The 22,221-nt window shown below is 43.6% G+C and overlaps 1 protein-coding gene across 11 annotated transcripts in view; it reads left to right on the forward strand.

Annotated features, from left to right (window-relative positions):
- The first annotated feature begins 3,162 nt into the window (after positions 1-3,162).
- celf6 (CUGBP Elav-like family member 6) overlaps positions 3,163-22,221 on the forward strand; it is a 144,988-nt gene continuing 125,929 nt past the window's right edge. For all 11 annotated transcript variants that reach the window (XM_034076987.2, XM_034077009.2, XM_034077013.2 and 8 more), the window contains exons 1-2: positions 3,163-3,491; positions 13,848-13,930. In XM_034076987.2, the coding sequence (XP_033932878.1) occupies positions 3,242-3,491; positions 13,848-13,930 (333 nt within the window). In that variant the 5' untranslated portion in view covers positions 3,163-3,241. The remainder of the gene's footprint in view (positions 3,492-13,847; positions 13,931-22,221) is intronic.

Consider the following 22,221-nt stretch of genomic DNA (forward strand, 5'->3'; position numbering starts at 1 on the left):
CTGCTGTATTCTGCTCATTAGCAAAATCAACAGAACAAAAACAATCACTAGTATTTAATTACATCTTCTTATTAGCCAATTAATTCTGACCTAACAGAGGTTGAGCATGTTGTCTGAATGCATTTCACGGGACACGCAGTCTTCTTGCGATTCTCTTCTGATCGCGCGTTTGCTCGCCCAAACCCCCGAGGGGATCGGAGGTCGCGCTCAGTTACAGAACGACTCCTCTGGAGGTGTCCGGGACGCCACGTGTTGCTCAAACACCGTTCACCAGGGCCGATCCTATTCCTTCGCATGCTCGCGTGCACCCCCCTGTTAACGATTCTCATACACAACTGGCCACATACAATCGATCCCTGATACACGATATGATCCACATAAATGCCCTCATATCAAGCGTAAGTACGCGTATCAGTGTGAGCTGCACTGCCCTCGTATCGATGTTATATTCCCATCTGCACTAATTAGACCTTTCTGTGTGCGAGTAATGCAACACTGGCAGGGCACTTGCTCTCGTACATGCATAACACAACTATTCGGAAGGGTGGCGTTGAATGCATCATTCCTTGTGAAGAGTAATAGACAGGCCAGTTGGAGATGGATAGCTGGCGAGGGGTCGGACAATTTGGAGTGCAAACATGTTCAGAACTGTAGCTCCAACAAGCTTTTTAATGGCACTGAATGACAGCAGTGATTCAGCACCATGGACAGTGACACAAGGCAAACTGCACTGCTTTATTCTCTCGTTCGCTCCCCCTCCATCTGTTCACATTGTTTTTGCGAAGGGGAGAACGAGTTTTTGATATTGCGCAACGCTCTAAAGGCTGTGTTGCATTCCAGCATGCTGCTATCTTTTTAATTATTTACCCAAATATGCCTTTGATCCGAGCACCTGACCACGCTTCTATTTTCTTTCCCGATTGTCCTTCTAAATAAAGCAGGCGAGGTTTGAAAAGTACCACGGAGTAACAAGCTGGAGAAAAGCAACACACATGAAGACACGTCCAAACACAATTGACTTGTTTGTGATGATAACCTTAGATGGCAGTGTGTTCAAGTCCAAGTGCAAGCGATGTGTACCGTGTTATTAATAATGTATGATTAAAAGGTCTCGTGAAATTAGGCAAGCAGAGGAATACATTAAACATGAAGAAAAAGATGATTATTATTGATAACCGAGGAGTACAACTGTCTAAATGTGACTAATTGTTATATCTTATACGTTGCAACATTCATTTGTTATTTGGGATTCTGCCTGAAAAAGCAGAATTGTACTACATGCTAGGATCTGTGGCATCGTTCGGAGGTATCCATGAGCAATACATCAACACTAATTGTCCTGCTCTAAATAATAATGCTTCAATTATGACTCAAAGTAATGGTTTTTCTCTTGTTTAAAATGCATGTAATATTTAGAATGTTTTAAGTATTTAGAAATCCTCCAATCTATAACATACACAAGTGTTATATAAATTAGACCGGTGGAGCACAGCCGTGGTTCTCAGTCCTCAGGGATCACAGTTCTGTTGGTTGTCTACCCTCGATGTGGTGAATAGCATTCACACTGGCCACCTACTCTCAGTTAGATGGTTCAAATGAAACCCAGCAGGGCCCTGGCTCCTGAGGTCCAGCACTGAGAACCTGTGCTGGAGAGAACATTCCTATGCAGTGTCTTTCAGGACCTCAGGACCTACAGCCCTGCTCGTTTCTTTCTAAACATCTGACGGGGACTTTCTCACGCCCAGTACGCCAGATGAATGCACCTACTTAGCCTCACACCTGCGTCCAGAAGACCTGAAGGTTATGAGGACAGGGCTCGTTGGTAACACATCTTCCATTGTGCAACATGAAATAACATAATACATTTCTTCTTTGTTACATTACATGTTACTTGTTAGACGCTTTTATCCAAAGCGACTTACATACTCAGTACCGTGGACAATCCCCCCAGGAGCAATGTGGGGTGAAGTGTCTCGCCCAGGGACACAACGACATGCTGACTGCAGTGGGGTTTGAACCTGTGCCCCCCTGATCCGAACACCAACGCACTAGTCCACTGCGCCACACGCCTCCAAAGCTACCTACACTCCAATACCGTAGACTTGATACCGACATCTTGGGACAGACCTAAGACCCTCTGTCACAGCCGTTCCTGTTGGGGAAATATTTTCCAAGACCCATAACTTGGACCCAGTTGATCTACTGACCTCACTGAGCAGACACCTGTAGCCTGGCTGCTGTGCTCTCAGTGTGTCTCCCTGTTCCTGCCTGTTGGCGTCAGCTGATAGAGGTGTTATGATGCTGTCTTGTTATGCACAATGTGGATTATTCTCTCTGAACTAGCTACATGGGTCTGGGGTAGAGTTCTTCAGAATTGGTTTGGCATCTCAACCGTGTGGTCAGATCGTGGCCCGTGACGTGTCTCGTCAATTCTCCGGCCGAAGCTCCGGATAAACCGTCAGTGTTTGCCGTCAAAGCTCCAGCTCTCCTCGTGTCTCTCTGAGTCCTGACTCCAATTGCTTCAGAAGTTTCCCCCACAGTTCCCAAATGTGCCGCTTATCCTTTTGGTATAGGTTGCTATTGGAGATGGACGTAAGCCATCACATTAGTCACAGGTTTTCACATTTCAAGTGGCAGTGCTGGGTCAGAAATCCAAAGGAATAAAGGTAAATAAAGCACATCATTCTGATTACCAGATGCTTTAGATATTTTAACATATTCATGTTTAACTTCACAATACGTTTAACAGGGGCTCTATCCCCCCAACAATGAGCCCCACATTTGCTTTGTTGCCTAAATAAACTGATTGACGGCACGAGCAGAAGAAGTAGCACTAATGCTGCCATCGCACATTCGCACTGTTTAAATGTCGCTAGCTTTCCACCCTACACACATGTTTATATTCTAACTCTGCTCTGTGGGCCCTCAGTCATCCTGTTATCTCATTGGCCCTCGCCGCGCTCATTATGCAAATTCGGCAGTGGGCGTGGTCTGTGCATAAGTGTACGAGTTGACGTCACGGGCAGAGTTGAAGCAGAAACACACATAAAGCATAAGCAAAATAAATAAGGCTGATTCCAAACAAGGAGGCTGTTAAGGGAGAGGAGAGAAAGAGGAGGAGTGAGGAAGATATAACAAGGAGGGGGGGGGGAGTGTGCACTGTGCAGTTGACTACAGAGAGGAGAGAAAGAGTGAGCGAGAGAGGGAGAGAGAGAGCAGCTCGCCGGCCCATTGAGGAAAGATGGCTACAGTCACTGCAAACGGAGTGCAGCAAGAGAATGGATTCAGCACCACGAACAGCGCCGGCAGGATGAACGGGCTCAGCATCGGCCAGAACACCATTCCAATGAAGGACCACGACGCCATCAAGCTTTTCATCGGGCAGATTCCCAGAAACCTGGAGGAAAAGGACCTGAAACCCCTGTTTGAGGAATTCGGAAAGATATACGAACTCACTGTACTGAAAGACAGGTTTACGGGAATGCATAAAGGTTGGTTATTTTCATATCTTCACTTTTGTTTTAGCCTCCAAGGAGAGGGGGAGCAAGACATCAGACAGCGTCCCAATTCAGTGTTTCGGGGGCATGAAAAGTATGTTAATGTACATATGTTTGGGACAGAGTGAGTGCCCCGTGGTGCCGCCACACACACACACACACACACACACACACACACACACACACACACACACACACACACACACACACACACACACGCACGCACGCACGCACGCACGCACGCACACACACACACACACACACACACACACACACACACACACACACACACACACACACACACACACACACACACACACACACACACACACACAGCGATATATGCACTATATCGCTATACGCACATATATGAGGCGTGAGAGGGAAAACACGTGGAAGTGAAGTGCGGGGTTAATTGTAACGGCCGGCCACTCCACGTGAATACTCCAGCTGAAAACGCCTTTGTGTGTTTACATTGAATCTCATGTGCGGAGCATCCCAGTTAAAGGGGGGCGGGACAGGCAAGTGTTATTTCAGCAGATGCAGAAATATCTTCACAACTAAAAAAACTAAAAATCTGCATCACAGTGTGCTGGTTGTTACCCGAGAGAAATAAAATGCTCGCATGGCAGATGAAAAGTGCAAACCATTATCAAGCAATACGCATCCGTGATTAAGGTGGTGCTGGCATGCTGCTTTGACCTTTCAGAGGGGATAATATGTAAGCTTACTTTTCGGACGTCATTATCTGTGGAAAATACGCGGCAGCTGTATTGTAATGCTGCTCCGTGGGCGGGTTGCAGTCAGGAAGTACAAAGCGGGATAATAGTAGAGCCTGGGATCCAGCGTGCATCGTCTTCTTGTTCTGTCCTCACCCCGCTGTCACCCCATTGTCCGCACCGGGCGAGATTAGTGTTCACTTAGTAATTAGTCAGGGATCAATTATAATGATTGTTATAATGGTGAATGCTAGAGTGGGGCTTGTGTTGGAGGGCGTTTTAGTTAACAAAAAAAAAATCCAATACATCAAAGTCCAACTCTAGACACAACTTATATGCACTAATCCTCTTACATTCGTACTTTTAATTGTGATGCAATTATAAAAGAATAAAAAAATGACCACATTTTCATTTACAAGTTGTTTCTATTAGTGGATTATTTTGTGAGGAAAGAAAATTGAACAATAATTACAATGTAATAACAAAAGTAAGTATTATTACTATTATTAATACAATGTATGACTTTTAAAGCCTGTAGTGTTTTTAACCTGCTTTTTATTGGACTGGAACGCGACAATACGGTCACATTTCCAGCACTATCAGTGTCCTCATAAGCATGCTGTCCCAGTTGAATATCAGCTTAAGTATCGTATTATTATAGCTGCTGCTGCTCTTCGTGATAAATTATATTTTGTAGATGGCTGTAAATTATTTTGTAAGATACAATTGAAAACACGAGAGAGAGTCACACACATATTGAATTCCCCCGCAGTTCACTCAGTGAAACCAAATCTATTATCAATGCAGGCAAATTATGTATGATATGTTAGTCAGTGGCTACAGTTCATGATCCTATTGATCGGCACAAGTCAAGCGCTCTTGTGGGAGAATTGAATGTTGGCTCAGCGTGGATTTCGTGTGTGTGTGTAGCCTCCGAAGGTCTCCATGCACCACCTGTTCCTCAGTCGCTGGTGCCTCCTGCTCCTCCTCCCCTCTCCCGTGCTCCTCTTCAGAGCACGGTGATCGATTAAAACAATACTTCTGATGTTCACGTTGTTTACGCCTGTCCTCGACCATCCCTGAATGTCAACACTCTGGAGGGTGGCTGCCTCGGGACGGTTAATCCTGTTCCACCGCATGCCCGTTCAAATCATCCTCCACCAAGGCCACTCTGATGCATGCATTATGCCCACTTCATCCCGCACGACATTCAAAGTCACTTTGGGAGCACGAGCATGCACTTTTAATACGATTTCACCATTGCATTATAGGGATGAGCTTTTCTTATTGGCCACTCACCTAAACCGTGTGCATGCCTCCTGCTATGTCCATGTGTGATACCTGTAGGCCGAAACAAGACGAGGAGGGAGATAGGAGTGTTAACAAAACAACGAGGTGTTTTGTATCAGTTTTCAAGGAGAGCTGGGAAAAGGTCGAGGAGAGCTTTTGTAGGGGAATTAAAGGCACAATTAATTACTCAAAGTTTCTGGGTTGCACCAAGGTCAGTACAGCAGTGTTCGACATCAGTAGACTTGTAACGTTTCATTTCATTGTGATTTAATTTGCAACTCATCAAAGCCCACCTACTGGCTACAGTCCGCAGCTTCAACCGAGTCACACAGACGTCATCGATGTGAAATGTTATTGTAAGTCCTCTTTAACAACAGGCCGACACAATGTTACAATACTAATAATATTATGCTGTACTGTCAAACCTTTGCTCTCCTTTTAACCTATAAGTCAATTGGGATATCAAATCTGACATTGAAGTTAAAGTTTTATATTCAAAGCATAGCATTCCAGTTAGATGATAATTGAACACTCATAGATCTACGGGCTGAATCCAGCTCATAAATATAAAGAGAGATGGATCAGGAATCAGATGGCACTTAACTGCCTCTGCATTATGTCAATTAAAAGCACATGTTAGAGGGACAACAACACTTTGATATTCATGATGAATCACTACCTCTTTGTTAAAGGGTTACACTTAAGGGATTTACCATTTACACAATGTCAGACCAGCTGATGAACATATCAGACCATCCGTACGTGTTCCCGAGCTGATACGAAGACTAACAACAGAGCTAAAGTGAGACCGAGAGCTCGGCTAACATTCACCAGGTGGCCAGGAACGCTAATCCAAGTGAATTTAAATGCCAATCCTTCGACTCTGCTAGATGTACACATAAACAACTGTTTGCTAATACGTTTCCAAATCAGCTCAAAGTTCGATGATTTACTTTATTGTTGCTTCTCCAAATAATAAGGCCACATATAAAGAGCTATTGCGGGTTTAAGAAGATACCTAAAGAGTCAAATGACTTTAATGTTGCAGGTGGTCCATCACATACGATACGATATACTTTATTGTCCCCGTAAGGACATGTGTTCTGGATTCCGCCCTGCAGTTCAGCATACATGTACATACACACACACATATCATCAGTCAGACACCGTTTGAAAACACACAATACACATACTGACAATGGCGACCTATTGCACAACCCTCATGGCCAACATTTAAAAAGTACATTTGACTACATTTCATTTCATGTGAATGTTAAGAAGCTTAATGGACGTAGGTAGGAATGAGGGCTTATAGCGGTTCAGCCTGCTCTTGGGACCCCTGCATCTTCTACCAGAAGGTAGGAGCTGGACTTCTGGGTGGAGAATGTGGGTGGGATCAGACACCATTTTTGTTTGCCTGTCTGATAATGCACTGCTCGACATATAAATAGGAATGTGTCAAAACACACATTGAAGTAAAACAAACCTCAAGCATTTCCGTTCTAATGTTTAGGATGTCGTGCTGCTTATGCAACGGCTTTCATTATTTATCCTGGATGGCGAGGAAGAGGCATCATGTAAACCTCACCACGTCATATGAGAATAGTTGATACATGTTTTGGTCACATGACAGCTCAATCCCATCCAGTAGAAATCCCTCAGACGAGTGTTGTAATATCTTCACGGCTCCACACACTGAACATCTAACAGCCCGGTGCATCGTTTCATGCTAACCTGCTGTTGTCCTGCCAGGATGAATGGGATTCATCTACACAGAGAAGTGTTGTAACTGCTTCATTCTCTCCCTCTGGCTCTATCTTATACACGGTTTTGCAATAATATTGTGTCCACAGTACATGTATTTGAAAAATAGTCTGTTTTTCTATTTGCTTCACAAACACATAATATGCCAATGAATAGTTATTATGCCAACATCCCAGGAGGATCCCGATGTTGCAACAAATTCAAATCGCATTTTTATCATACACAGCAACAACCATTTTTCACAGCAGAGCGAATAGTGTGTGTGTGTGTGTGGGAGGAGGGGGGGTTATAATCACATCGGCTCCACGATCCCTTAAAACATAAAGTTCATAAAGATGTAATGCATTGGGATACATTTACTTTGACTACGACTTTGAAACCCCTCTTTGAGCCCACTTTGTGTTTGAGATTGGACTCGCTCCGGATCGAGGATGTATGGCTGTTGGCATCAGTTAGTAAAGCGCGTCTAATGGATGATTTGCAGCACCACCTCATTCTACAGCCGAGTCCTGTGACACAGAATCGCACCATAATTATGGATTTAAGGGCAGATCAAAACATGTCATGTTTGCTCATGATTAATTCATGTGGATTGTGCTGCATCACTTCCAACAGACGTGTTACGCTTTGTGACTTCTAACTTTGGGCATTTCGGGGGGGTCTCCTGGGACTCTTCTAAATATCTGGGGAATTCTGTGTTTCATATTTCCCCGTACACCTCAGTGGAATAGTGTAGCTGCATGATCTACTCAGAAAGGGTTTCAACAGATGAGCCTCGTAGCTGTTAGACACCGTTGCCTTTAATGTCGATTTGATAGTGTGCGCGTCGTCAGGGAGCCTTCTGCAGCGCGTGGGATGACTTGACGCTATTGGCGGACGCGGTGCTCGGCGAGCGTTGGGCAGCCAGGTCGTGCTGTTTAACATCCATCATTCCACTGAGCACTACATTATCATAATACTTAGTGTCAGTGCCAGAATGCATGCATTGTTCAGACATGCTGAATGTTAGTGGGGGGCAAATCTTTTGCTTGAGTAGCGTTATCTATCAATCCGTCTCTGATGCTGAGAGGAGGGACTCTGAGCTGCACCACACAGCCAGGAGGAAGAGATACAAAGAGTTGTTAAATATCCTCATCCATTCTGCTCTCCTCGGTCGGTCCATGCAGGGTAATTGGCTATAAATAGCCTGCCGAATGGACATACAAAGACCTCTAAGGCATACAAAAAGTCAAAAGCAAACGTCAGTAGGCCATTAATATCTATTTGCACATGAGTCATGGAAGAATTAACACATATTTGAAAGTTTTAAATGTGTATACTTTGAAATTCATTGATGTTGCTTTAAAAACAGTTTTTAGACTTTCAGTACAACCACTTTGATTTACAGAGCCTGCTGGGTTTTGTCGAGGGATGTCGAGGAAATGTTGATTGACAGTTTGTGTAAGTTGAGTGGCAGGTGTAGCTTAAGTCTACGGATGACCTCTTTGATCATTAGAAAGGTGGCAGTGTGTGAAGCAGACAGCTTAGCGCTCTGAATGTAGATGCACTGAGAGATGGAGGGATGCTCGGCAGGTAACAGCGTGGTTAACACAGGAACACGGCGCGCTTGATGAAGGCTCACATCGTATTTGTCTCAGCACCCATGAGAGGGTCAGGCTGTCACACCGAGCAGCTTCCAGTTGCTTTGCATAATTACTTTGCGGCTAGATTTTCTTTGGAAATTAATTTGCATTATTTTCCCACTTTAATGAACATTCTAGGATCAGACATGTGCGAGGAGGCTGGAGGAAGGCACATCGCTCGTGATTCATGCATTCACTGCTAATGAATCGAACATTTTATACACATTTGTTCTGGAGTTATTTCAATTACAGGTACCTTTAAAGAAAGCACACTTTACTCTTGATGCCTGCAGTTGTGAGCACACACTAATTTACATTTTAAAATAAACTGAAGAAGCGTTACAGGGGGGGGGGGTAATTACCCGAAATGTGTTTTTACAAGACACATTTCCTGTTTTCTCTTTGAACTAGTTTGCATGGCGTACTTTTTCATTTGCCTTAAATGTAATTTTTTGAACTTTTGCCCCTCGCTGGAATTGTAGTGTGGTAAATTGTCTTTGATTACCAAAGTATTATTGTCACCCCACTTAACCTGCTCATCACAGCAAGCCTAAAGCAAATCTGTTGAACCACACTTGCAGCCATGTTCTCCTTCTCTAATTCCTACTCAAAACGTGTTTTCTCCCGTCGTCGGTTAAGATGTTGTTGATTCAAACCATTATTCTCAAAGTAGGGTCGAAATGTCATCGGAGTTATTGGCTGAAGATGAGTACTGTGCCGAGACAACAGTGGGAACAGTGCCATGGCAATAATGAGAAGTATTGAAACGTTAAAGGATGTGTTATACTCATTAAAATGGGCACTTCTAAATACATACAAGACTTTAAGGACTTTAAAGACGTGCTCCAAATGCCCAAGTTGCTTCACAGTGAACAAAGTCTTTGCTTTTTGCTTCGCTTATTAATGTTGCTGCATTACCTTCGACCATGCAGGTGGTCATATCATAACATATTTATATTTGTATGATTTAGGAAATGGGGATACCAAACGCTTCATACACGCGTTCTGATAAAATATATTGCAATACATTGTAAGAAAGGCAGAATATTGCTATTTTTAATTATAGGGCCCCATAATAAACCACCACATGCATTCAATCTGAATAAAGATTTTTTATTTGTTATGCTTTCGTAACAGTGGGAAAATAATTAGCATTCAACACCCTTGCACTACATGTGTGCAACATTGTAATCATTTAGATCAGGGGTGTCAAACTCAAGGCCCGGGGGCCAAATCCGGCCCTCAACTTCATTGTATGTGGCCCGCAAGAGTTTGCAAAGAATATAATGTGTTTATTACACGGTTGAATGCCGCTTCACAGAAGCACGTTGTACATAAACTACATGTCCCACAATGCATCTCATTTTTGACATGCACACTGAACATTGCTCTCGACTTCTGCTTTCAGACGTAGTTAATTATGAAGTTCAATAATAGTTATTGTGCTTTTTATCTTGTTGTTAATTATTGTTTTATTATTTTACTCCTATTGTGTTATTTTATATTTGTTCCCTGCACTTTGGTCAACTGAGGTGGTTTTGAATGTGCTATATACATAAATAAAGATTGAGATTGAAAGTTACAACCGGCCCTTTGAGTGCAACCATAATGCTAATGTGGCCCGCGATGGAATTGAGTTTGACACCTGATTTAGATACCAAATGAAAGAGTGCTGAAGGACTCTTTATGTCTAAATGAAGCTAGAATAGAAAAGGACACAGACATACTTGATGCATTGTTTTTGAGAATCGATATGGTATCACAAAATGTAAGATCACGATAGTCAATTGTATCAATATTTTTTCTTGATACACCGCTTGTGTGATTGCACATAATACCAAGACAACAACAAAGGTGGAATAACATACAAGTGTAAATGTAATCCCATGCCAATTAGTCAATTTAAACTTTAAGGCTGACAGCGCTAACCTGTTTCCAGCTGTTACATCCTTGTTACCTCCCCTCAAACTGCTGCTCTCCTCGTGTTCTCCGAGCTGAACGCTCATCTGTTCCACGACTGGCTTCTCCCTCGCCGAGTCCTCTGGGCTTCAGATGTCCTCTGAGCCAGCGCTGCTGGAGGCAAAGCTTTCTCAAAGTCCCGTCGGCTTCCCACCACTGCGATGAAGCTGAGGCCGCCACACAGCTGGCTGGAATGATAAAAGCTACCTTGCACAAAAACTCGAGTTTAACAAACAATTTGAACACATAGTATGACATGCTTTTTCATCTAGAGGCAACGACATACATCGACAGTGGGAAGAGAACACTTTACTGTTTCAGATGCAGTTTCATCTGCTTTGAGCATGCTCTTGGAAAAAGTCAACGGTGGTGCAGTTTTTCGGGTCTCAAGTATTCACATCATTATATCTAAAAAGCACACTAGGAAGATGCTCCATTATAAGTGGAGTACAAGTTGTGCATTCAAACATGTCCTAAAATGAAAGTGTAGAAGTATTTGAAGTAAAAATAATGATAAAGCACTTTTAGTAGAAGTGTACTATTGGATTACTAATATATTTAAATGTTAGTACTTTGTTTGAGTGGATTGTAATTGCCTCATAAACAGCTCGTTATTTATGTATCATATTTAGAAAATGGATCACATCTTTGCAAGTTAAATCCTTATTTGAGATAACTTGTAACTATAGTTGAAAAATAGATTCAAGTTAGAAATGAAAGTAAATTAAAAGTTCCCTCAATACTGTGCGCAATAAAAGTACATTTGTGTTTCTATCAGTGCAAATAAACACGTTAAGAACAATTGAATCAATAAACAATGAAAATACTTGAGGAATTTAGAATTGCGTCATCCTAAAGTGTGATTGATTGATGCCACGTGAAGATGGACACTCTTTGTGGTTTCTAGAAAGGACAAGCCTAATCTTCTAAAAGGAAAAAATGTATGAACTACTTAACTTTTGTTGCTAGGAAACATTTAAATAACTACTAACAATGAATCACGTGATACAATCTCATCCGGATGTTTATTAGATTGTCTCGGTGAAATACACCAGAGGAGGCCAGGGCCGTGGCCGAAGTGAGTCAGCAGCAGCTTACAATTCCCATAAGCCTTTGCAAGGACGTGCCTCTGTGGGATGCCTGGGTTCATGTCACACAGTTTTGTAACGTCATAAAGGATGAAGGGTGTTTCCCCAGGCTCCAAAACGTTCCCGCTTTGCTGTGTGGCAAGCTGTTTCATCAGCGTCGTTTAGGTGGCTTTTCCTCTTGAGTAACTGCCTCGTTGCGGAGGTGGGTGAAGGTTGTCGTGAAAGGGAGCTCTCTTGGCCGCGCGCCAGAGTGTGTAGCTGGGTTTTGGGGTGATGGGTGCTGCATGGGTGTGTATCATCTCTCCGTGTAAGTGTGTGTGTGAGTCTTGTTTCCCCCGTGGGAATCCTTGGCAGCAGGTGTGACATGTAGTAATGGGAAATTATGCTACACAGTGCAAAGCCTCTTCTGCACGGGGTCGCCCACTGTCAGCTCTGCCAAGCGCGCACCAGAGCAACCACTCACCCTTTAATGAAAGCTGTCACATTTGTGTTGGGGTATTTACGGATGCATATTCATTCGGCTCTCCTGGATTTCCCAACTTAAGGAAAAGTCTCCAGAGATGTGCGGGGGTAGAGCTTCAGCTCATCACTGGAGGACTTTAATGACTTGGCAGCTAACACCATATGCAAACAGTTTGACTTGTTCCTCCTGTGCCCGGTTCAATAACTACGAAAGTGATCGCATAGTTTGTAGTAATGAAAAGAAAACGATAACGCACCGATGGGGTGACGAAGCATTTTCCATCAGCACAATTAAACCTCACCTTCAGGATCACACCTGTTTTTACATATTTATATTGGACATGTTTTTCAGTTTCATTTAGCTAAGTCCATCTCACTATATTAAGTCGACGGAAAAACAACAACACAAATACAATGTGTGGAACACAGTTAAAATATGCATGAGTTCGGTAAATCTAATCTTAAATGGTTGTCATATTTTGAAAGAAACGTGTACAATTGTAATCGTGTTCCTCAACCAGCATGTTATTTTCTCTGAGGGTATAGAGCTATTAACTTCAGAGAGCCCATTGTCAGCGCAGTGTATGAACTCCATTTGAATATAATACATGTTTTTGGCAACAGCTTGTAAAACTCCAGTAAGTCTTATACGGCTCGCGTAGATGGGAATTACTTTAGCGGGAATCACAAATCTCTGGGTCCATTTGCAAGGTTACAATGGGGCTTTTAGAGGGATGCTTAATCTCTGAACACATATCTGCTACACCGGCTTTGCATGGTGCATTTTTAAGTTGCTTTAATGGTAGAGCTATCCAATGAAACTCAAGACCGTTGAGTCGAAAGAAAAGATGATTATGAAGTTTAATTTCTTTTAATCTGTTCCACAGCTTTTGCTGTAAACTTTAGCAATCATCCTTTAACGTTACACATTATATTTGATGGGTAAATGCTAAAAATCCATAAATCATAACGACCTATACGACTTTTTTGGATTAGTTTCCTACGGCACGGTTTACAGTCATCATTTGCCTGACGTCCACTCTTTTATTTTAGCGAGGTCTATCTTTTTTTATATATGTTCACATTATCGTCCAGGAGGTCTATGTTGTAATTTGATTATCTTTTTAAATCTTTACACATGACATATATCGCACGTATGTCCGTCCATTGAGAGTAACCCCTCCCCTGTTGCTCTCCCCAAGGTGGCTTTCATTTTTCTTTGGGAGTTTTTTCTTGTGCGCCGCAAGGGAACAGAGGGTGTTGCTGTGCAGACTGTGAAGCCCCCTGACTAATGTATTAACTAACACTGTTTAGCATCTTAAAAAGCACAACAAACAATACAGTACATTCCCTCTGTCTTCACACAAAGCCATACATTCCTATTCTTCTTTTTAATATTAACGGTGGTTCATTGTCTGTCTCTCTGCTGTCTCCCTGATATTCTAGGATGTGCCTTTCTAACATACTGTGCCAGAGAGTCAGCACTGAAGGCCCAGAGCGCCCTCCATGAACAGAAGACTCTGCCAGGGGTAAGTGCCCCCGATCTGCCCTCTGTCGCAGGCTAAAGCCCCCGGGGCAGCCAGCCTGGCATGGGAACCCACATTAACATAGGGATTATATCACACTTGTACAGGGCACATGGGGACACCGTGTACATTAAGACGCACACACACACACACACACACACACACACACACACACACACACACACACACACACACACACACACACACACACACACACACACACACACACACACACACACACACACACACACACACACACACACACACGAAAATGGAAACAGATGGAAAGACACTTATCTGTTCTCAGCCTCTCGCCTTCACACACATTTTGACTTGCTTACTTGCCTACGCACACACGCGCACACAGACACGCGCACACAGACACACACACACACACACACACACACACACACACACACACACACACACACACACACACACACACACACACACACACACACACACACACACACACACACACACACACACACACACACACACACACACACACACACACACACACACACACACACACACACAGACATGCTAAAGGAGTGTGAGTGGCCTATCTCACCTTGCAGTGTCTTATTACACTAATCACCCCGCCGGAGATATTTGATAAGCGCTCCTTCATAACAGCCTGTGCCGTCCTTCCCCTGTCCTCTCACAATATGGCTGCCACAGACACTAATTGCCTTGAGGAATCCCACTCTCATTATCACATATAATCAAACAGTAAGTATAAACAATCATTTTAAACCATGTATATCACCATCTGGTGTTTTTGTTTTAATTCTCTCCCCTGTTCTTTTTCGTTTTTTCTCACCGTTCTTCTATTGTTCGCCTTTGGCGGGCGGGTAACTTTTTCAATTAAAATAACGGGCTCTTCAAACGACACAGGTAAAACGTACCCAGTAATTGCTCTTAAGCCCACCCAGGAGGAGACCCTCAAACTGGGATCAGTGTAAGCGTGTGGGGTCTATCAGTACTTGATGTGTGTGAGGGGGATTCAACTCTTGCATCGGGGGAATTATCGAGGGGTCATCGAATTACACCCTCGGGTCCCTAAGAACGAGGAACTGCTCTATTGCCCAGGCTCCTCACTGCCCCCCCCCCCCAGCACCCATTTCCTTTCACCACAAACCAAAACACCCTTCACTGTTGGGGCTTTAATCAGAGCCTCAGGGTATCCATCTACATCTCTGGGGAGGGAGCAGAGAGACAGGTGTTTGAAAAAGGAGGGGTGTTGATGGACTTCTTATTGTTCTTCACTGTTGGGTTAATCAGCTGTTTGCCCTTCGCTGCATTTCATAGGTACTTGGATGGATGTTAGCCACACAGGTACACCGCTGTGTCCCTGGGAGAACGCCCCCCCCCCCCAGCTCCTCACTGCCCCCCGCGACTCGGTAATGAGATGATTGTCATGATGGTCCTAGAGAGGCCGTCTGCCTTCATTGCCCTCATGGAGGGAGATTCTTGTTTGTCTTCTATCTAGGAAGAGGTTAATGTCATGTTCTGGGGGGTTTGGTAAACATTTCCTCTGTAAAGCTCACAGCGAGGGGTCAGTCCTGCAATCTCGGGCTGAGCGCAGCCTGCATACAGAGGGCTAATAAAGATGTTCTGTGTGTCTGTGTGTGTGTGTGGGTTTAGATGCGTGGATAAGACACAGAGAGAGAGAACAAGAGATTTGGAGGAAGGCGGAGAGAGGTGGCACTTCTGGACAAGCCTCATTGTCACTGTCATGGCCTGATGCTTGGAGATGCTCCGTTGTATAATGCTGCACTTTCGCCTCCACGCAGCGTGGCAGACATGATGGTGGAGTCCAATTGTGTCGGTGGGACTGCCAGGCAACCTAAATGCAAATATTGCTCCGATGAGACATCTGACATTTAAAAAGAGTAGCTTTCATTCTTTTACAATATGATATGTAAAACAAAATGTTAATATATACAGACAAAATCATAGCTGCACAGTCAAGTCCTATGAGCTCAAGTGCAATTTGAAGTGTGTTTGTAAGCTTTTAAAAACAGTCCTCATCCTAATCCATCGTGTTTATCCAGCGTGTCCCTGTATGGCTTCTTCACTTAGACCTCAAAGTCGATGCATTTCTCCCTAAAGCTCTGGAGCACGGAGGATGCTGGATTTCACTTCCACGTTTGATCCAGACTATAACATGTTGTAAAGGTTTTATCAAATGGAGCCCACATATGGGGCTGGTGCTGTACTCAGAATCAAACTAAAGGGGAAATCAAGAAGATGGGGAATGGGTGTGTTCATGGGAATTGTAAGCCTCATTCTTCTTCTGACATCTGTCAAAAAGGGAAGTCGTTTCTACCGATTTCTCTTCCATGTCTCAACAGTTTGTTGTCAGTCTGCTATATTAGGGGTGAGGCTGGGTTAGCTGAGAAACAGAGACAACAGCACCGTAATAATAACCTAGGTATCATTCATATAACATCATATAACATTACATTGCATTTAGCTGACGCTTTTATCCAAAGCGACTTACAATAAGTACATTCGACCAGGAAGACACAACCTTGAAGAAAACAGAATCATATAAGTACATCAGGTTTCATAGAGCCAAGTATTTCAAGTGCTACTCAACTGGCTATAGATAAGCCAGTCCTTTATTAGTATATAAGTGCTTTGTTAGCAATTCTATCGCTCGAGGTGGAGTCGAAAGAGATGAGTTTTCAGTCTGCGCCGGAAGGTGTGTACGCTGATATATTTATATCTTTATAATATATATCCAGTCATAGAATAAAAAACACTGTTTACAGGCTAGGGACTGGTCTGCTTTCTGTCCCCAGAGTCAGAACTAAGCAGCTTTCAGTTATGATGCTCCAAATATCTGGGACAACTACCAGAAACATGCAGGTCAGCTGAGATGTGTTAAAAAACAATTACAAGTCGTCGTCTCTGCTCGTGTGTCTACCTGCATAACGGTCTGAATTATAATGAGCTTATGTGGCATGACTCCACTCTAACGTTGTCATCTGGCTCTTCAAATAAAACCTCCACCAATGAATGAATTATTTATGAATGAATGGTACATGACTCCAGACTAACACTGGCCTCCTGCTCTTATAATACAAACTCCACTAAGTAGAGATTGCCTCTTTAACTTAGCCCGGCTCATCACAGCTGAAGGGACGTGTGCATGCCCAGCCTCGTGAGTGTCTCAGCCACAGCGCTGTGTTTCTACTCGCACGGTCGTCCTTCATGTAATTCTTTCATTGTTATAGAGCGTCACATTTGCTGCACAGTGTGTGCATTTCACAAAAGGACGAGACTAAAGGCTTAACAGTGTGACAGCGAGGAGGACGATATATCTGCTTGTGGTGTGGTCTCAGCAGGAAGCCCCGACTCTTACATCATCTCCAGATTGGCTGTGAATCTTAACATTTCCATATTTGACGTTCATTTATTGACTCGTACTGTGTGTGTACCGCATTTCAGTTGCCACCAGAGAATCCGGCGCTGTCTGTGTGTGGCTGAGGCGAACTGTGTTTACATTGTTTGATTAATTGCATGTAAGGAGCATAATGAGCTCTTGATGTACCTTGCATCCCATCCCGCTGCTACAGTTTGTACAGTAAATGTAATCAGTGATCTCGCCCCTGGTGAGTTCATGGCGCTGTTGTGTTTAGGTGTGCATTCAGCATATCCCCTGATGTAGAGCACGGCACTGCATGTGGACAGGTTAGGTCATGCCTGTGAATGATCTCTCCCCCGATCTGATTAATTCCCAGGACGCTCACACACCGACTAGGCACACTGAGTAGTTCCGAACAATGCATTTACATTTCCTTCCTATATCGTGAACATGTATAAATACAGGTAAGTTGTTGATTTACACTGAAAAAACTGAACCGTTGACTTTAAATAAATGTATTATGTCTACAGATTTCACATAACTGTATGAGGTTGGTTGAATACAGTGGCGTAACTATCGACGGTGCAGCCGTGTAATATATATATTTTTTAATATTTTTTTGGGGCCCCAATGGCATTGACCGGTTCACGCAGTCTTCAAAGCGACCAAGCAACCGGAATTAATTTGTAATTTGTCTGTCCAATGACCTTGCTCCCTTTCATGTCATGTGATACCTTGCGTGACGAGCGAACCGTTTAATCAACCTGAACTGTACTGTAATAGCAGCAGCAAGTTCAGTAGCAGTGAAGCTGTATCCGAGGCTGTGCAACATTCTTCTCCAGCCAGCAGGAGGAGAGGCTGGATTTGGCTGTGCCCGGCGGTGGTCCAACAATTCCCCCAAGGGCCCCAACCGATAGGGGACTCTATGGCGCTGTTGAGACCCCGACGCCAAGATCAAAAGCTATATTATAGCAACCGGTCCATGTAGGCCTACCGGCCCATTCCCCAGAGATAAACACCAAGGAGATGATTTGAGGCCAGGGCAGGCTGGTGTTGATAGCCTACATGTGGTGCTTCTGAGTGGTTGTGTATGTCCGTGCATGTGTGAGCGCATCAGCGTGCGCATCAGCGTGCGCTTATGTTTTGGGCGATGGGGGGCCCCAAAACAATATTTGCACCGGGGCCAATCACAACATTGTTACGCCACTGGTTGAATACAATAATATTACGTTTAAATACATTGGCTCAACTTAACATCATTGCTTTCAACAAACCTCATACAGTTAGGTGAACTTTGTTGACGTAATACATTTAATTACACGTTCCCTTTCGGCAACACCAATAAAGACAGCAGGAAAGTATAAATAATATTTGCAATTGCAGCAAATAGTTGACTGTTTGCCAAGTAGCCTCCCAGTCCTGCTCTTTCCTTTCAGGGCCACACCGCTTTCTCCTCTCAGGCCAATTAGGTGCTGGTGTTCGCGTGTAACAAGCATGCTAATTGGGTGCTACTGAAGCCCAAAAGCCAATTAAAATGTTCTTGGAAAAAAGATCCAGCTTCTCTTTGTCTCTCATTCACTTGTGCTCTCTTTCGACTCTCCCCCAATGCCTTCCACTACCTAATAATATTTATATTGCTTTCACTCTCCCACTATCTATTCCACAATTTCTTCTGTTGGCTGTGGGGTGGCGCCCCAACCTTATTCTAGTCATTTCCGTAGGTCATAGTGGAAAGACCAACGTTTTTGAGTGAGAGTACCAGAAAAATCCTACCCTCATATTGATGACGAGGCAAACAACAGTGAAGAAGATAGGGGCGAGGAAAGTTACCCACTCCTACTTTCTCGAGTGTTTCTCTTCCAATTTGAAAGGGTTGGCTTGAAAGTCAGCTTCCACCGCAGTCACTAGCAAAATATTTCGGTTTCTCACATTTTTTCTCTTCATCTTGAGTGCATGAAAAGAGCAGAAAATTGACTTCTCTGTGTGTCACACAAAAATGGGTCAGGGGAAGAATGTGCAATACCAGTATTATGTGTCACTAAGCACACTGCCATGGACCAGTGCCTCCATGTTGTTGACACTCTCTCTCCACACCACACCACAGAGGCGGCCACCGTGGATCTGCCATATGTCTCTGTCTGTGTCTCAGTGCACACAGAGAATAAGCAACAAGCATTTTTCCCCCTTGACATTTTTTCTCTTTTAAAATCACACAAGCCTAAGATTGACAGTGAATGCACCCCCCCACCCAAAAAAAAGTTTCACTTCTCTTCACGGAAAGTCACTTCTCCACAGTGACTTCTCAGGGGATCTAAATAAACACAAAAACAAACCACCTTCCTTTATTCCCATTCATCTAACATAATGTGTATTGATATCATCAGTCAGGGCTTTTGTGGAGTATCCCAGGTAAGAGCAGCAAAGTGAGGGCGTCTTATCGGAGGACACACTCTCCAGCAGGGCCACTCCTGCACAGACATGCTGCAGTTTAAAGTAATTACTCAGGGCCACGCAGGGCCTTTACCCATTCTTTTAAGGGACAAATTGCGTTCTGTTGCCGATCAATTTGTCCTCTGCGCCAGATTTGTCAACCTCCAGTGCCCGTGAGCTGTTGCCATTATGAAGCAAAAAGAAGAGCGGCCTGGGCACTGGACGTGAGACCTCTGCTCAGTCTCCCGCTGCATGCTCTCTTCATCATCAATTACGTCTATATCATTTTCTTTCTGCTGTCCGCTTTAGAAAAGAAATTAAAAAGGGCCATTGTTTTTCTAATCCCCCTGGGATGAAAGCATTTACTACGCTGCTGCACCATGCACAGCCATCCTGCCGATTAGGGAGTGAATGGAATCGCAATCGAGGGATGCACTCAGCATTGTCTCCTATTATGTGGCTGGTGGCCCTGAATATTGTGTACAAATTAATTTCGTTCCATCTGATGGGATTTTCAACCTTGGAGAGAGCAACATGTTAATCCTGGCAGGCAGGAGGGTGGACATAGTGGAACGCCAGCCTTTTTAATGGTGAATTTGGACAGGCTGAAAAGATAGTTCATTGTGAGACAGCCTTTAACCAGCCTGTAAAGATGGCAGGCCAGAGGCAGAGACAGTGAGCCGGACAGATTGTGCTGTCTTTAAAGGCTGCAGGGCAGGACAGTTCTGGTGTTCGGAGGATGGCAACAACCAGGCCCATTTGTCCCCTTGCTCTTGAACATATACTGCAATACAGTAAAACAGGCTGAAGCCCAGGTTGTTCAGGTGAAGAATCACAGCTCCTCAATATATTGAAAGAAGGACTTTTCAACAAGGCTGCAGTCACTAAAGATAGTCAGGACGTTTTCTTCTAAAGTAGATCTCAGGTTTGTAAAAGTGCATTCTACTCTCGTCATATTTGAAGCAGTGTTAATTCAATCTGAAAAACTAAAATGGACAAACGATTCAGAATTCTGCTTCTTGTAGGCATCAAAAAAGGAAAATAACATAATACAGATCTTGAAATGGGCAATCTACAAATCAATACACATGTATTATTATTACGCCTATTTAGGGCCGCCTGTCAGCAATGGTGAACTGCAGGTAAAGGTAAACACATTATTTATTTGGCCTTTTTGAAGCTGACATCTAATCTAATGTATTTTTGAATGAAATTAAATGAATGTATTACACACCGACCAATTAATACCCTCCCATACGTCAGATTGTATTCTCATTCTGTTATTAAAATAGTGAAAGATGTAGGGGTTATGCTTTTGTAATACTGAGCGGCGTCATCCTGGCTGGATGGGTTTAGTTTTAATATGAGTTGGAGCCTTGTAGGCTGAGCAGAGCGTTCACACCCTTCCTCCACAACGACACATCCACTATCTTCCCCTCGCTGACAGGTGGAGTCCGACTCCGCCATGCATGCTCTCCTGTGCTAATTTATCCACTTCTTTAGCTGTAATGAGGCAGAACTGGTAAATGTGGGGACAGCATTGTTAACATTGCTGCTTCACTGGGGAAGAGGAGAGGGCTGACAAATAGTGGAGAAGGATGGAAATGAGGGCCCGGGTGCTGTCATACCTCTAAGAATGATGATTGTAGTCTTTTACTGGGCCTGGATTGCTGTCACTTAGTTAGGATACTCACTGGAATATGACATCTCCCAAACCAATTAAACATCAAGCTTTCCATTGCATCAAGATCTGGCGAAAACAATTGGAAAGAAAAATCAAAAAAGAGCCCAAATATGAGACTGGATCTATCCTCCAAAGCATCAACAAATGCTGTGGATTTGGCAAATTAACTTCCCTTCCCACTCAATTTGAGCAGATCCATTTTGAGAAGATCAAGGCGTAAGTCTACCTTTAAAGATGTGTGATCTTTACAACTAGTTGCAGACAATGTGATGCATCAATAGAAACAGGTGTTGGCACCCCACAATGAGTGTTGTCTTTTACTAAGACTGAAGTCCTTACTTTTATCCACATCACTTTGCTTTGTTGTTCTTTGCCTTTCAATTGTGTTCCTTCCCTATCATGTTGGTATCCCTTCATTGCAATTCACAACTTCTTCTGGCAATCACTGAAGACATCCAGGCAATCTGCACGTATTTGTTCAAAGACAAAACAAGTGGTAAAGACAACGTGATGCTGCTGATTTCAGCAAATCACACAGTTAATCATGTGGGGCGGTGTCCACTTTGTCTGATTTTAAAGTTAAACACATGCGTCTGACATATTTGGGAATGGACATAAGGAAAGGAGGGCAAAAGAGGGAAACTGATGAGTCATCATGAAGAAGAAAGAGGGATTTAAAGAGTGAAAGGGAGACAGAGAGAGGAAATGCACTCTTGCATAATTAACCGCCGAGCATCACCAGGACAAACTCCTCCATCAGCGTGTCCAAAGGATTAACTACGCCACGCTCCTCTTATCTCT

This window comes from Pseudochaenichthys georgianus, chromosome 3 (genome assembly GCF_902827115.2).
Source record: "Pseudochaenichthys georgianus chromosome 3, fPseGeo1.2, whole genome shotgun sequence".
Lineage (NCBI taxonomy): Eukaryota > Metazoa > Chordata > Actinopteri > Perciformes > Channichthyidae > Pseudochaenichthys > Pseudochaenichthys georgianus.